General features: G+C 39.2%; 1 protein-coding gene across 1 annotated transcript in view; it reads left to right on the top strand.

Moving 5' to 3' along the window:
- KCNK9 (potassium two pore domain channel subfamily K member 9) overlaps positions 1-11,515 on the top strand; it is a 90,442-nt gene extending 78,927 nt beyond the window's left edge. The window contains exon 2 of the mRNA XM_085221733.1: positions 365-11,515. Coding sequence (XP_085077859.1) covers positions 365-1,206 — 842 coding nt within the window. The 3' untranslated portion in view covers positions 1,207-11,515. The remainder of the gene's footprint in view (positions 1-364) is intronic.
- The last annotated feature ends 3,330 nt before the right edge of the window (positions 11,516-14,845 follow it).

Genomic DNA, 14,845 nt, shown 5'->3' with positions numbered 1-14,845 from the left:
ACAAATATTGTCGAGGTCATTTTCAATATTTCCAGTGTTGCGTGTGATGCAGGATGAACATGAAATTTCTTTAGCGAATAAATGCAGTATTTAGAAGACTACAGAATTAAGGTGGATTGCGGATTCTTTCATCTTTCCTGGTCCTGTGTGTACAATTCTATTTTAATGTGTAATGTTTGCTTTGGCTACGGGATATGTGTGAAGGAAATGTGAAAATCCTGTGACTGTGGTGCCCTCATAGCTGCTGTTGCTTCGGACCTGCCTGCAGCATTGGAGTCACTGTGATTCGTGCAACCTGTCTGAAAAGGGAGCTGTGGTAATTAACTAATTGCTGACCGTCCTGTGTTTTCATTCCCCCTCCCAGGTTACGGACATGCTGCCCCAGGAACAGATGCGGGAAAGGCCTTTTGCATGTTCTATGCGGTCCTGGGGATCCCACTGACACTCGTCATGTTCCAGAGCTTGGGCGAGCGCATGAACACCTTCGTCAAGTACCTCTTGAAACGCATCAAAAAGTGCTGTGGGATGAGGAGCACCGAGGTCTCCATGGAAAACATGGTCACTGTGGGTTTCTTCTCCTGCATGGGAACACTCTGCATTGGAGCAGCAGCCTTTTCCCAGTATGAGGAATGGAGCTTTTTCCATGCTTACTATTACTGCTTTATAACATTGACTACGATAGGTTTTGGAGACTATGTGGCCCTGCAGACCAAAGGGGCCCTTCAAAAGAAGCCTCTCTACGTGGCTTTTAGCTTTATGTACATTCTAGTGGGGTTGACAGTCATTGGGGCATTTCTAAATCTGGTTGTTCTCAGGTTCTTAACCATGAACAGTGAGGACGAGAGGCGGGATGCTGAGGAACGGGCGTCCCTGGCAGGGAACCGCAACAGCATGATTATCCACATCCAAGAGGACTCCCAGCATGGTCGGCCACGGTACAAGGCCGAAGTAACAGACCTTCAGTCAGTTTGTTCCTGCATGTGTTACAGGTCCCATGAGTACACCAGCCGGGTGGTCTCCCACCAAAATTCGTTCAGCTCGAAGCTGAACCCCCAGTACTTTCACTCCATCTCTTACAAGATAGAGGAGATCTCGCCAAGCACATTAAAAAACAGCCTTTTCCCATCTCCTGTCAGCTCCATCTCACCTGGGTTGCACAGCTTTACAGAAAACCACAGGCTGATGAGAAGGCGAAAGTCCATTTAAAGTGATTTGTCTTCTTTTGCTTTCCTTGTTTTCTCCAGTCCTTCTCTGTTGTTTTGTTTTTTTTTGTTCCTTGAGTGAGACGGAGTGAGGCCAAAGGGAGTAGAGAAAGCCAGTCCTCCTCTGAGACTCAGCTCTTGAGCATGAAGCATGGATTATTACTGTTCCAGCAAAGTATGCCTTACATTACCCCCTCGGTGGATGTCAGAGGATTCAAGGTGACGTGAAGTGGGTACCAAATCCAAAGTTGCACACACAGCTGGGAGCCTTCATGTGCCACTGGCACTCCTGACCTAATAAACTATTTTCCTCATGGGCAGGTTGCAGCGTGCGTGCGTGCTTGTGTGTGTGTTGGGTGTGTGTGGGTGTGTGAGCGTGCAATTCCACAACTAGTGCCATGCGACAAAAATTAAAGCATCAGGTATTATTTTTTTCCCTTGAGGCAATTGTGTTCCAGCCTGCTTTTATCTTTTCGATTGCTTCCAAACAGAATGGGGAGGTGGAGAGGGGAGCCAATTTGTTTTTTTCATTTGCCAAGACAAGCATGCGCCATAAGCAGTCAATATACCAGGTGTATCATGATAAATTTTTTAATGCTAGATTTTAGATTGTATTATCATTACAAAAAGGCAGGAAATGATGGATCATTTTAACTTGCCAGTTCAAAATTTAAAAAGTAAAATAAAGCATGCACTTTGTAAAACTGGTATGCATAATAAAAACACAAGAAAAACTAGCAATGGAATTAATAATCAAAAGCAAGTAATCCTATTGATTTAACTATATTTTCTTTCATCATTTGAAACTGTTCCAACAATTTGCAGATGGAATTATTTAAGGTAAATTGGAAAAACTGTTGGAACTAAGGAGTGTGTTTTGTTGTTTTTATTTTATTTATAAAAATTATTATTAATAATATTATTTTTATTTTATTATCATTATTTTATTGTGCAGCAATTACCTGCATGAATAGGAATTCTATTTTTTTGAATGCTTGGATTAGGATGGGTATAAATAGGTGGATGTATATTTTTTCTTATATAATAGTGACAGAGCATTCCTTGTTTAAATAAAAAATAAAGATGATTGTCTCTAAATGCTTTTGATTTGTAAATAATGGAAAGCCTTTGTTGGTCTCAGGAAGAATTCAAGGGACAGTATCTTGTGTTTGGCTCACTGGGAACTTGTGAGATTAGATGTGATATTGCTTCTTTGCTATGCGGAAAGGCAAAATGCATTTAGCACTCATGGGCAAAATCAGCTTTACTCCAGTGTTTAGAGGTTGCCACTGGGAGTGATTGCATTGGCAAGCTGTAGTAGACGATGTTGAGACCATGTGATAGAGTTGTTCCTTGGAGATCATCCACTGCTTGGTTACTCATCTGGACCAAACAGACTTTACAAAACCAAATTAGAGGCCTAATCCAGCTCCCTTTTAAGACAATAGGAATTTGCAGTGATTACATAAGATTTAGTGCTTTGGGAGATTTATCTTTGATTTGACGGGGGTAGGACTGGGAATTTTATAAACCTGCAACATTGTCTTTGATTTAATCCTATCTTTCAAATCGCCTTCTGTGTTAATTTGTCATACAAAGCACATCTTTTTTTGGCACTATGCACCTCCTGCTGATTCTACCATTTTGTGCTTTCAGCGTAAAAGCAATAATCCTCTATATTTTACTTTTTTTTTTTTTGTTAGCTAGTGTATTTTCACAAAAAACCCAGCTCTGAGCTCTGTGTGCTAACGGACGTTGATATCCTTTCAAAAGGGCATCTATAAAGAGCATTAAAAGGGAGAAATAAGGAATGCCCTTCTTTTTCTGTTCTCCTTGACTTTAAGTTATTAACAATATAAAACACGTTTGTGTTCTCCTAATTTTGATATCTGTGTTTCAACAAGTAAATGAAAAGCAAGCATCCATACCTTTAAGTTCAACATGTAACTTCCTTTGGGATTTTAAAATGCTGTGGCATGAAAATCTCCATTAAGATTAGTGAAAAAATAACTTGGAATTCGTAATGAGGATGGATGAGAATGGACTTTTCCAGCCTAGCATATGGGAATAACTTTTGTCAGTGTAGTAGAAGAGCATGCTGGATGCATTAATGATGTGCTGCTTGCACCATGTCCTGAGGCAAATGCTGATGGCAAAAGTGTTGAAGCAAGAGTACCTAGAAAAGCAGCTTCAGGATGTATTAAAGCACTCCGGTCAAAACCACCTAGAAGCTAGTTTCTGAAGAGTGGGCCATAGGGTTCACAGTACTGTCAAATTCTCTTTCATAGATTTCCTGACAGTATCCCAGAACTGCAAATAATTGTAGGTTTCTTTTCCTGCTAAGGAGATAAGAAAGAGTATGTACATGTCCACATCATGTAGAAGTGCTGATGTATACATGACACTTGGGAAAAGCAGGAAATCTGTGGGATGTTACAGATTTCAGGAGGGTGAAATGCCATCTGCCTATTAAAGAAAAACGTTTGTAACAGGCCTTGTAACCAAAACTTTGGACAGTTTTGTCAAAAAGCAATTACGTTTTTGAAAGCATCACTTTGCCTTTCATTTCTTCCTTTTAGAAAAAGAAAATTCTATTTCTGCTGCATACAAAAATAATTTTAAATGTCCTGTAAATCGTATTGAACTCCAGAATTTCAGAGCTGTTACATATTCCAGCTGAGTTATTACTCATTCTCATCTCTGAAACCATAAATGAAGTTAAAGGAAGGGTATATTTTAGTACAGGTGGTATTTAACTAGGGGAGCAACTTATCTAGTGGGTCATGGGCTATCTGCCAATTAGAGTCTTTGTGTTAAAACACAGTGGCTTTCTAAATGCTCTTGTGTAGCGTAGTCGTAGTTTATGGATGTGGATAACGAAATGTATATGTGCTGATATGAAGAGGCCATATCCACAGTGATACTCTTCAGATGGTGAGTTTGTGGGAGGGCATTTGGGAAAAGTGTCTGCATTCCTTAGGATTTAAAACTATTTTCATATAGTTCTACTTTCGGCCTGAAGAACTCATGATTCTGTCCATTCTATATTTCTGGTGCGCCTGAGACTTTGAAGTGGTAGGACATTTCCTCTGCAAGCCTCCTTGCATTCAGATATTCACATGAACTCCCACAGAACTTTTCTTTGTGAACAGCCACAGATACAAGAATGCTTGTGTGAAGCCTCAGTAAACCAGGCAAAATATGCTGAAAATGCTTCTCTCTCTCTTTTTTTTGTGGTACTTGACTGATGTGTGAATAATGGCTTGGGCTGTCTGGAGCTAGAACAGGCAGCATTACAAAAAAGTTGCTTTTGTCAGGGGTTAATACCAGCTTTCCAGCAAAACATGCAAAATCAGTCAGTGAACGGTGATTTTTGTCTGTTCCATTTCTGACTACTTACTGACCTATGTGAATATCAGCTTTCTTCCCCCAGTGCTGCTTTTCACAGCATATTTTCTCTGGTATGCTATTGGTTTAATTCCTCTTAAGGTATTATTTCTTTCAGGAGAGCTTTTCTTGCTGTCTAGTCACTCTTCAGAAGCAAGTCTACTGATGAGAAGACATTCTAACATCCAAAGTACCTAACCTATGTTTCCATAGCACGCAAACTTTTGATATCACTTTGTGATGCACTGTCATTCCCCAGAGTCTCATTTCCCCTATTATTAAGCATTAGAAATAATAATAATAAATCAGATTAATCTATTTATGTCACACTAATGTGCTGTTCATCAAAACAACACAAATTTAGCTCCCTGCTGTCAACTTTGATTACATAACAACCCTATTATCCTATCATATTTCATATTATTATCAAAGGAAAAAAAATCGGTTTGATCTGTGCAGCACCAAAATAGCTTTGTCTGAGCATGCTGTGATGTGGAAACAAAAGGGGAAACAATAGAACTGTACAGGCACAACTCTGCTTGGTCTGCATCACTACACAAGGAAGGTCCTAACTGTCTTAACTAGGGCTTCTTTGCCAGAACTTTGTATATATATATATGCTTTACAAGGATAATTGTAATGGGACTTACGTAGATGGAGTGTCTGGATGGTAGTTAAAGGATACAGAATAGGTCTTGGTTGTTATTATATGGAGAAGATGTACATTGATATTCGGCAGTAGACTTCTTTTTGGATTCTTCTGTAGTAGCTCATTAGAACAGAATCATCAGCTTAAAGGAAAAAAAAGAAAGAAAAAAGGAGAAGTGACTAAATTAATCTACTGTAATATAGGTTGTCTCCTTAGTTTCTTAGTGCTTCGATCGAAGAAATGCTAGAGCAGTAATCATGATTTCTGTGCATTCATCTTGAGCAAGGTAATTTCTTGTTTTCTGTGATAGGTTTGAAGCTTTTGTTATGGGGAAAAAAAAAAAAAAAGGAATCATTCATTGTAGAAAGCTTAAAAAAGAGCAGCCAATGTAATCGGGATGGAGAAAGGAAATGTTCCTTTCCTTTGCTCCTCTGCGGACCAAAGAGCAAGGGCTTGGGTGGAAGTAGCTTTCAGTTGAAGTTTATGTCCTCATTTAGCTTTATGTAATACTCCTGTTAATATTAGGATCCAATTAAGACAGTCATTTAAAATCTTTATGAGGAAGCCAGACCAGAGAGATGTGTTGGAGTGCGTCCATTACACTAATGTTATGGACTTTTTAATGCATATTTCAACAAGACACAGTTATTGACTGGAATCTGCACAAATTACAATGAGAATTGTGCCACCGCTACTGTCAACAACTAGAACTGCAGAATACTCACAGAGCTGAAAAAGAAATAGTCTTACAAAGCAGCCTGCCTGTCATCTGTCTTTAATATCAAACTTTATTTTGGGAACTTCAGTAAGACAAACCATGTGAAAAGGATTAACCACCATAATGATGCACCAAAATAAAAATAAATAGAATAATGATATTGGACACAGAGAAATTGATTACAGATGGAAGGCACTTTGGGACGTTTACGCTAGTTAATCTGAGCTCTGAGACTGAAGTAGAGCCATAAAAACTGTTGGCAGCCTTCTCCAAAATGCAGTTTGCAATTATTTAAGATATAGATAACATCTTGTGGCAGAAAAACTTTCACCAGGAAAAGAAAGACATTGTTCTCAAGAGGAGGGGTAGTTTCCAATCAAAAACACCAGTGAGGTGGTTCTGAAGACTGTCATGCTTTGATCTAGAATAAGGGTAGAATCAGACTGGGAGATGTTCTCTGCTCAGACATAGTCTATGCTTTGCCTTACTAGCTTGAACAGAAATTGTCTTGTGGATGATTTTTGATCACCAATCCTGTTTCCTAACTCTGAGTTCACATTCATGACTCTCCTGATCCGTGGGTCAGGTTTTTACTGCTTTCTTCAGTGAAAGCAAGACGCTATTCAGCCTGAGTAACGCTGATATGTTTTGCATACCTGAGGTGGATGTTACAGCTGTTGAGCTGGCCCTAGCTGGACTGTCCTCTGGAGTTGGTGTCTTTATGTTGCTGTGAACTGGTAAGCTAAAGAGAAATACAAGTCTCAAGGGCAATTTTTTGTCATGTAGTCTTTCAGTATGGTAACCTAGGCGATTTGGTTGCAACACCCAAAACTAGGATGAGTCTCTATTTATACATCTCTTATTGAAACTGCAATCAGAGACTCTTTCTACATACTCTGATATATCTGTATCTCCAACTAGTGCTTGCCGTGAACAAATTTTCCTAAACCTAATGATGGGAGTAGAAAGACTTGAAGATAGCAGTCAACATGTACAACTTATGCAATTGTAGTTTGCTTTATGGAATCCAGGCAACCAAAGCTGGCTGCTAATTTTAGGCTTGAAATATTTTCGCCAGAGCTTCAGCATTCTGTTGTCTCTCCTTTTGTGAACACTGTAATTAGCAAATATCCCAAAGCCCTCCTTCACCTTACTTTCTGACCGTGTAAGAAGTGCTGTCATACATTAATACTCCAAAGAGATTGGAAAGACAAAAAAAAAAAAAAAGAAAAATTAATGCTGCAATTTTATTAGTAATTAATATTCAAAGTTCGAAACTCTTTTGTCTTTTAGTTCACTTTGAGAAATGCAGAGCAAACAGCAGCATGATAACATTTATTATAGCTGGCTAATTCACAAGTGGAACAAGCAAATATAATAATTGAAACTATGCACCATAATGCATCTTCCTTGTGCATGAGTTCTGATACTGCTAGCCTGGCTTTGATTCATCGTTTATCTAGTCTGTGGAACAGCTTGCAGTAATTGCTCTATCCAGAGCAGTATACTTGAGGCTAGAAGAAAGATCCATTGCACAGGCAGTGGCCCCTCTGGCTTTTTCTATATTTCCCCCCCTTCCCTACTCAGACATTAACTCATTAGCTTGCCATTTTGTAGATGTATGTTCAAACCCAGGATCACCACATTCTGTACTTTCCCCCGTCATGCATTAATGAAAAGCATTATGTTAGAGAACTGCACCCTGGGGAAGGAAATGTTCCACTCTAATTACTACTGACAAAAGAAATCTACAGATTGATTAAAAACAAGATGTGGGGAGTCAAATACAAAATGTGAAGTGCACAAACCTGCATGGGTGAAATCCACTTTTGCCCTGATTGGGATGCCACACATTAGCCTGCGTGGAGAATTTGGTAGTGTGTTCGTCTGAGGGAAGGCTTGGGCATCAGCAGAAAGTGCAAACAGTGTAAGCCTATAAAGAGACACAGTGCTTTACTCACTATATGTAGATAAGGTCTGTGATATGGTTCCAAATTAAGGAAAAACCGTGTGTCTTCTGTGTTTAGCCTTTTTGTAGCCATCTGCCACTGTCCTCCCAGGCAGGAGTGGCAGGAGATGTGGGAAGGATGGAGCGTAACAGTTCCCTGGTGGAGTGGATTGTCACTGGTGAGACCACATTACGATGCTGATGTTAAACTGGGAGCAGGAAAAATTGTGTCTCCCAAAGCCTCTTCCCTCCACTGTCCTTGGAAGAGATCAGCAACATCATCCATCCTGTCGCCCGATTAAAATCTGTGCAGTGGCTCAGAAAGACTTGGATTGTGGTGTCCTTGCTCATCTTTGATACCACATCCCCATAATTATTCATCATTATTATTCATAATTATTGTTAAAAGGCTAATTAATTTGATAACATTATTTAATTAGATTAGCTGAATTAGAGCATGTAAATGATTTGGCCTCCCAGAGTCTGAAATCTAAGTCTGAAGTCTACTTTCCAAAAGGCCTGCTTGGTAGTGTCACTGCTGACATGGAGGTCATGCCACAGGTGTCCAGTTGACAATGTTATCTTGGCACATTGACTGGAGCTGCTCATGGGAGCAAGGAAAGGATTTTAGCTCAGATCTGATATATGGAGTGATGTGTTTAACTTTCACTGAACTAAATAGCAGTTTGAATGTATTTGGGGAGGTCTGCTTTCAGCCTGATGTTGTCTTACTTGCAGAGAAAAGAACCAGTGGTGTGTCTTAGAGAGAGATAGCATGATCTAGAGGGGTGAGTATTTCAGGATGGAGCATGGTACTGGTACCCTTTTAGAGTATCCCTGAAGGTTCTCAGCTGTGTGAGATAGCTTATGCTTCTAAGAGAGAGCCCAAATCTGTCAGCCTGGTAGGGCTGAGCATAGGGATGGTTTGCAAACTGGTGAATGAAGATGGTACAACTGAGTTCTCCAATCCACAAGCTGGATTGATGAGGGAGCTGATTTTATAGTGTATCTTCCCAAGGCCTCTCTGAGTAAGGTTACAGAGCAACAGAGTGGATTTCTCCCTGGCTTCTGAGTGAGGGTGCTGAAGGTTGGGGCTTATTTCTAACACATATTTGTAGTGCACCGGGCAAGAGCTCAGAGAAGCAAATGTCTGGGAATCCAAGAATAGGGCCATCTGCATTTCTTTTGTAAGATATGAATAACACTGCTAGTCCTCTTCATAGGTGAGTTGCAAAGATTTACAAGCAAGTGTCTGTCTTGGACTGCGAAATTACTGCGTGGTGGGTCTCATTGCTCAGCATTTGGCTTAGAAAAGAATTGTGATGTTATGTAGGAGAGGGGGAAAAGCAACACTCAAACAATTTGTACTTTGAAAAAGGAGGCAGATTAACATTTATCTTTTTTTTTTTCTTTTTTTTTCTCATTTGTGACTTCTCTTGAGACACCATACCTGTTAGAGGAAACAAATCTTCCCTACATCACAAAGAAACCAGACTTTCTATTGTGTTTGTGGCAGAGCCTTTGGACAGATCCATAATCATTTTTTTCTAGTGTTTCTTTTAAGGAGCTTTGTATGCTTCTCTGATCTTTCTGATTTGAAGCAGTTTTCAACTTCTTGGCTCCAGTTGCTTTTCAATAACAGCTTTTTCAATGTGACTACTCTTTGTAGAATTCCTGTCACATACGTTTTCCAGCAAAGATGGATATCATACTGCTCCTCCTTAGCATATATTTTCAATTCCCAGTGTGGAATGATACTGCAGTCAGAGACAACAGTAGGAAACTTCTCTTTATTGTTAATACTGAGCTGTTTCTATTCTCTTCTGAAGATCAGTGCAACAGAATCTGGTGCATTCACCACTGAGAACTCAACACAAGTTAGTGATCCTGATCTCATGCTGATTTACCTCCTTTTTGACTGCTCAGCTGCATGTGCATTGTGCCCAAGTCGCTAGTTGTGCAGGAACATTATGCAGATACTGCAGAGTATGTACACTAAGTGTGTAACAGGATTGAGATCCAAGCATCCAGGTTACATGAGGGTTGAGACACCATTGCACTAGCAGTGGATTTTATTAAGATATTTCCTGGGTATCACTCTGGGTGCCTCTCAGTCTTTAACAAGTTTGGTCGGTCCACTCAAAGTTAGTTTGGGTGCAAGCACTGTTGGGTTGAACCCTGTATGATAAAAACAAACTCATGAATGTTTCAGAAGGAGTTCTGTCTACTACAAACCTTTTTAACAAATAGCTAATGAAGAGAAGTAATGAGAGACTGGCTCATTCTTTAGAATGCAACCCTAATCTGAATTTCTTTTACAGAAGGTAAAAGCAGGAAGGTTCTTAAAATGTGCTATACAACCAATAATCCAGCTGCTGCTTTTTTGCCTGGTCAGGAGTGATCTGTGGAAGAAAAAACTGTTTTCTTTTTCCTCTTCCCTTGACTTGTTAAGATTTGTGTGGCTGTTTGTTGCCATTGAGGAGTATGGACAAAAACTTTTGATCTTAGTGTCATAACGGCAAACAAAATTATTTGGAGCTGGATAGGTCAAAGGAGAACGGGAGGGGGGCTTATAAGTTGTTTCCAGTAGGCCAAAAGAATGTGGATACTGTCTCTTCAAGGTGCAATTTCTTACTTCAACAAACTGTTCATCTAAGAGAAACAGGGATAAAAGTGTTCAATTTGGGACCTAAGGAGTTTGTATGGAAATTCTTGGATTTCTTCCAAACACACATACATGTTGAAACTAAATTGTGATTCCTACTTTGGAGACTGAGCCTTCCTGCTCAGACAGAAGCGCGTGTGTATGTGTGTGTTTGTGAGTGTGTGTTGATGCTATGTCTCTTTTGGATCTCTTGACACTTTTTGGTGCATTTTTGTACTTCTTTGAATGTGCATATGCGTACTTACCGATGGCATATTGACGGCATTCTAAAGGCCCTCGACAGCCTGAGACAGAGCAAAAGTCTCTTACATTTCTGCCCTGGTTGATACATTTTCTGTGCAGCACACAGAGCATTAGAAGCATAGTCCTTTGGAAAGAGGAATGCTATAGATGCTTGGCTGTGGACTGCACTGAGAATTTACCTCCTGTAAGCAGTTTTCTCTGCTTATTTCAGACCTCTAACTTCAACATAGTTGTTGAGATGGTCCTAGCAAAGGAGAAAGAGAAGGTCATAAGCATCAAGATGTGATTTGTGAAATCAGTGATAACTTGATTACAGAGAACCAAATTAAAAATCTTTTGTGTTTTCATTTCTTTTTCTGGCCTTCTCCATAATGGGAGAGAATGCCTTCACATATGGCCTTAGAATGCCGTACTGGAGTTAGAATGCAACAACAGTGAAATGAAAATAAGATGTATTGCAGCTTACATAAAGAATGAAAACTGTATCACACAAATGTTTACAAGTCCAAGTAGACAGCGAACCCCTGTACAATATGTAATTTATGCAAGGGATTGCATCTTTCTTTTGTAATGAATGCACTAAGCAACCCTGTATATATTTTACAATGTCTTTACAGAGAAAAAAAAAAAAAGAATCATTTACTGTAGTGTTGTAAAATAATGCACTTTTCTAATTTTTTCATTAAAAATCCTATGGCACGTTTTCAAATGTATATTGTTTCTTTTATATAGAATGTGGAAATGTTAACTTCTTGTAAAATTGCACTACAGAAGTAAAATCCACGGATGGAACCTATTTTGTTAAAGAAAAGTTCCTTGACAACCAACAGATGTTTATGATAATACAGTATGTATGTGTGTGCATATATGTACATACAGTGTATATATAATGTATATATATGTATATGCACACACACACATATCTAGTGCTGTGTATATATATATAAAATGATATAGGTCCAGATTTATATATGATTGTATTAATATAATATCTATAGATTGATAGATATATAGATATGTATATATATTCATACATACACTCAAGAAACACAATGTAAAAACCCAGAAAGGATTACTCATTAAATTTAAGGGAGTTGGGGGGAAGAAAGATGTCATATACAGAGGATATTTTGCATTGCAATAAAAGCTTTTTTGACAAAAGTATGTGCAGAGTGAAGTATGAACCTTCATCGAATATCCAACCATGCTGTGCCCAAAAGATTACAGCACAGAATAAGGAAAAGGAACGTGTTTAGGGTAGCACTTCTAAGGACAGTCAGTGTATGGTGAGCTGTTGGGACTGCCCCCACCTCACCTTTGTGGAGTAAGATCTTAGGACACTGAATTCAACAGCGTAACTTCTCCTGTGAGTTTCACTCATAAAATTATCTAATGCTTCCTAGCAGAAGATGGGAAATGGGTCTCCATACTAGTTTTAGCTCCCTGCTACTGCAAGGCATAGGCATGATTTCTCATTTGGAACAGAGCTTTGGGCAACCTTTACTGTTGTTCCCTTCCAGGTAAAACTCAACTGATGTCAGATACAGGACATCACATTGTCCTTATCTTGTGATTTCTGCCCACTGGAACTCACTGGTTGTCATAGCCTTAATCTGTAGATTAGATGGTAATCATTGCCTTCATCTGTTCATGATGTTTATGAGGCTCACTTACAAATGAATGAACAGGGCAAACATATCCTATATGGTGGGACACAGTTTTATGTACAACCTGGCCTACATTAAAGCAACAATGAAAAATGCTCATAAAGACTTCATTATGTAACGGGGAATACAGAAATTCTTAAGGCACAGAAAGAACAAGCACTTTAAGCACAGAGATAAATATAACTGAGCAGTCTCATACACATTTTCTGTGCTACATCAGATAGCATCTCTGCAAGCAATTAGGATCAAAAATTTCTTTGGTTTGGAAGTGGTATTTACAAGCATATTTTATAATCTCAATTTATCCAGCATAGAAAGACAAGCCAAAGAGTCATTGAACCCCATCCACTCCTTTAGCAAGCAAAAAAAGCCTTTTAGAGTAATTAATTGAACAATCAATAATAAAGACTTGAAAACCACATTTTAAAAGGGACCCAGGTAGCAGAGGCATACACAGAAGAATCTGAAAAAGAGCATGTACTCTGAAATTTTTCTTAACAGCTGCAGGAAAGTTAGACATCTGGAAAACAGAAAAATAAAAATAAAACTTAGAGAAAAGAAATCCAACATTTTGTCTATAGGCATATAAAAATCTTGGTGAGGAACAGGCTGCCCAGCAGGGTGGTGGAATCACAGTCCCTGGAGGTGTTCAAGAAAAGGGTAGATGTGTCACTGAAGGACATGGTTAATGGACATGGTGGTGATGGGTTGATGGTTGGACTTAATGGTCCTTCCCACCTTAATGATTCTATGACTCTATGAGCTTTATAAATCTGAATCAAAGTCACATATGCTTGACTACTTGAAGTTTGTCTACCACAGCGTGCCTGGGTCCTGTCTAAGAAGTGGAAAGAAATTAAGCATCCTACAGCAAAATGTGAGAGCCTGCTCAGTATGCTTCAACTGGCTGACAGCAAACAAAATATTTCACTTGCTGAAAATGGGTTTCTGTCTGTAGTCACGCTGTGGCCAAATAGCTGCATCCTTCTCACCTAAGGTAATGTCTTCAGTTCAGTTGGCCTATTGTAAAAGCAGTGACGTTTGACAGGGAAAAAATGAAGGAACTGTGTTGGAAGCATACAAAAAAATGAGCAGTACAGAACACGTAAATGAGCTCTTTTTTGTTGTGCTTTCTCACTCCACCAGAACAAAGCAATACCCAATTAAACAGAAACCAAAACATTTAGAACCAAGAAAAGGAAACATTTAGTTCAGTTACATATATTATAAGTTTTTTAGGAAAAAGAAAGTTACACTTCTAGGATCTTCAGAGTCAGGAAAAAAAAAAAAAAGGATTATAAGGCAGAAAACCTAAATTCTGGAAAACCTTTAGTTGAGGTTTCAGTTAAAGTTTGGCCACTGAAGGAGGTACAAAGGACTTGTTGCCTCTTATATTCTGCCTAACTTTGGCTCTAGCAGTTCACTGCTGGGAAATTCTGACTTGAAGGAAGGGAAGAAAATGTTCCCATAGATGAAGTCAATGTACTATGCCACTTACATAGTGACTATTAATGGAAACTCTTGGCTTTAACACTTGATACAGATTCAGACAAGCTGCCATTTCCTAGCATTATGGTTATGTGTTACAGCTCTGGCTGAGCTGGGAGTGAATAAAAGGAGGGCATCCAATACATTTTGATCACAAGGAATTTCAGAGCTAGCCCATGCTCTGTACCCACTTTGCACAATTCTGCTGTACAGGACCTGTGAAAAGGGAGCTACATCAGGGTGCTCAGAGCCCCATCCAGCTTTACCTTGAATGTCTCCATGGACAGGTCATCCACCACATATCTGGACAATCTGTTCCTGTGCTTCACCACACTTATTGTAAAAAACTTTTTTGATGCTCACATTTATCCTATTGCTATGCTTTCCTTTCATAATTTCTACATTATAAAAAATTGCTTGTATAAATAAAAGGATGCTAAAACATGCAATCACCCTACTCCTCAAACATTTCTTTGGGAATTTACTCTTCTCTGTCTTTGAAAATAAGAATTGAAAGAATTTTCTCAAGATAGTGCAAAAACACAATCTCCTTCCATTCTATACTGGCTTTGCCATTGTAAAACACTGTCTGTCCAGTATGAGTGTTGGGATGGCATGAACCAAACCAAAGTGTTCCTGTTGACTGTGTTCCAGTTTATGCCTGTTGTCCCTTCCCCTGTCACTGGGCACCACCAGAAAGACTTGACTCCAAATCTTTTAGATATTTAAAAGTATTTATAAGATCCCCCTCTCAGTCTCCTTCATGCTAAGCAGTCCCACGTCTCTCTCTGTCCTTCCTCATATGGGAGATGCTCCAGGCCCTTTATCATTTCTGTTGCCCTCTGCTGAACTCTCTCCAGCAGTTCCCTGTCTTTCTT

The sequence above is a fragment of the Meleagris gallopavo genome, chromosome 3, assembly GCF_905368555.1.
Source record: "Meleagris gallopavo chromosome 3, MGAL_WU_HG_1.1, whole genome shotgun sequence".
Taxonomy (NCBI): domain Eukaryota; kingdom Metazoa; phylum Chordata; class Aves; order Galliformes; family Phasianidae; genus Meleagris; species Meleagris gallopavo.
This window is presented reverse-complemented; position numbering and strand designations above follow the sequence as displayed.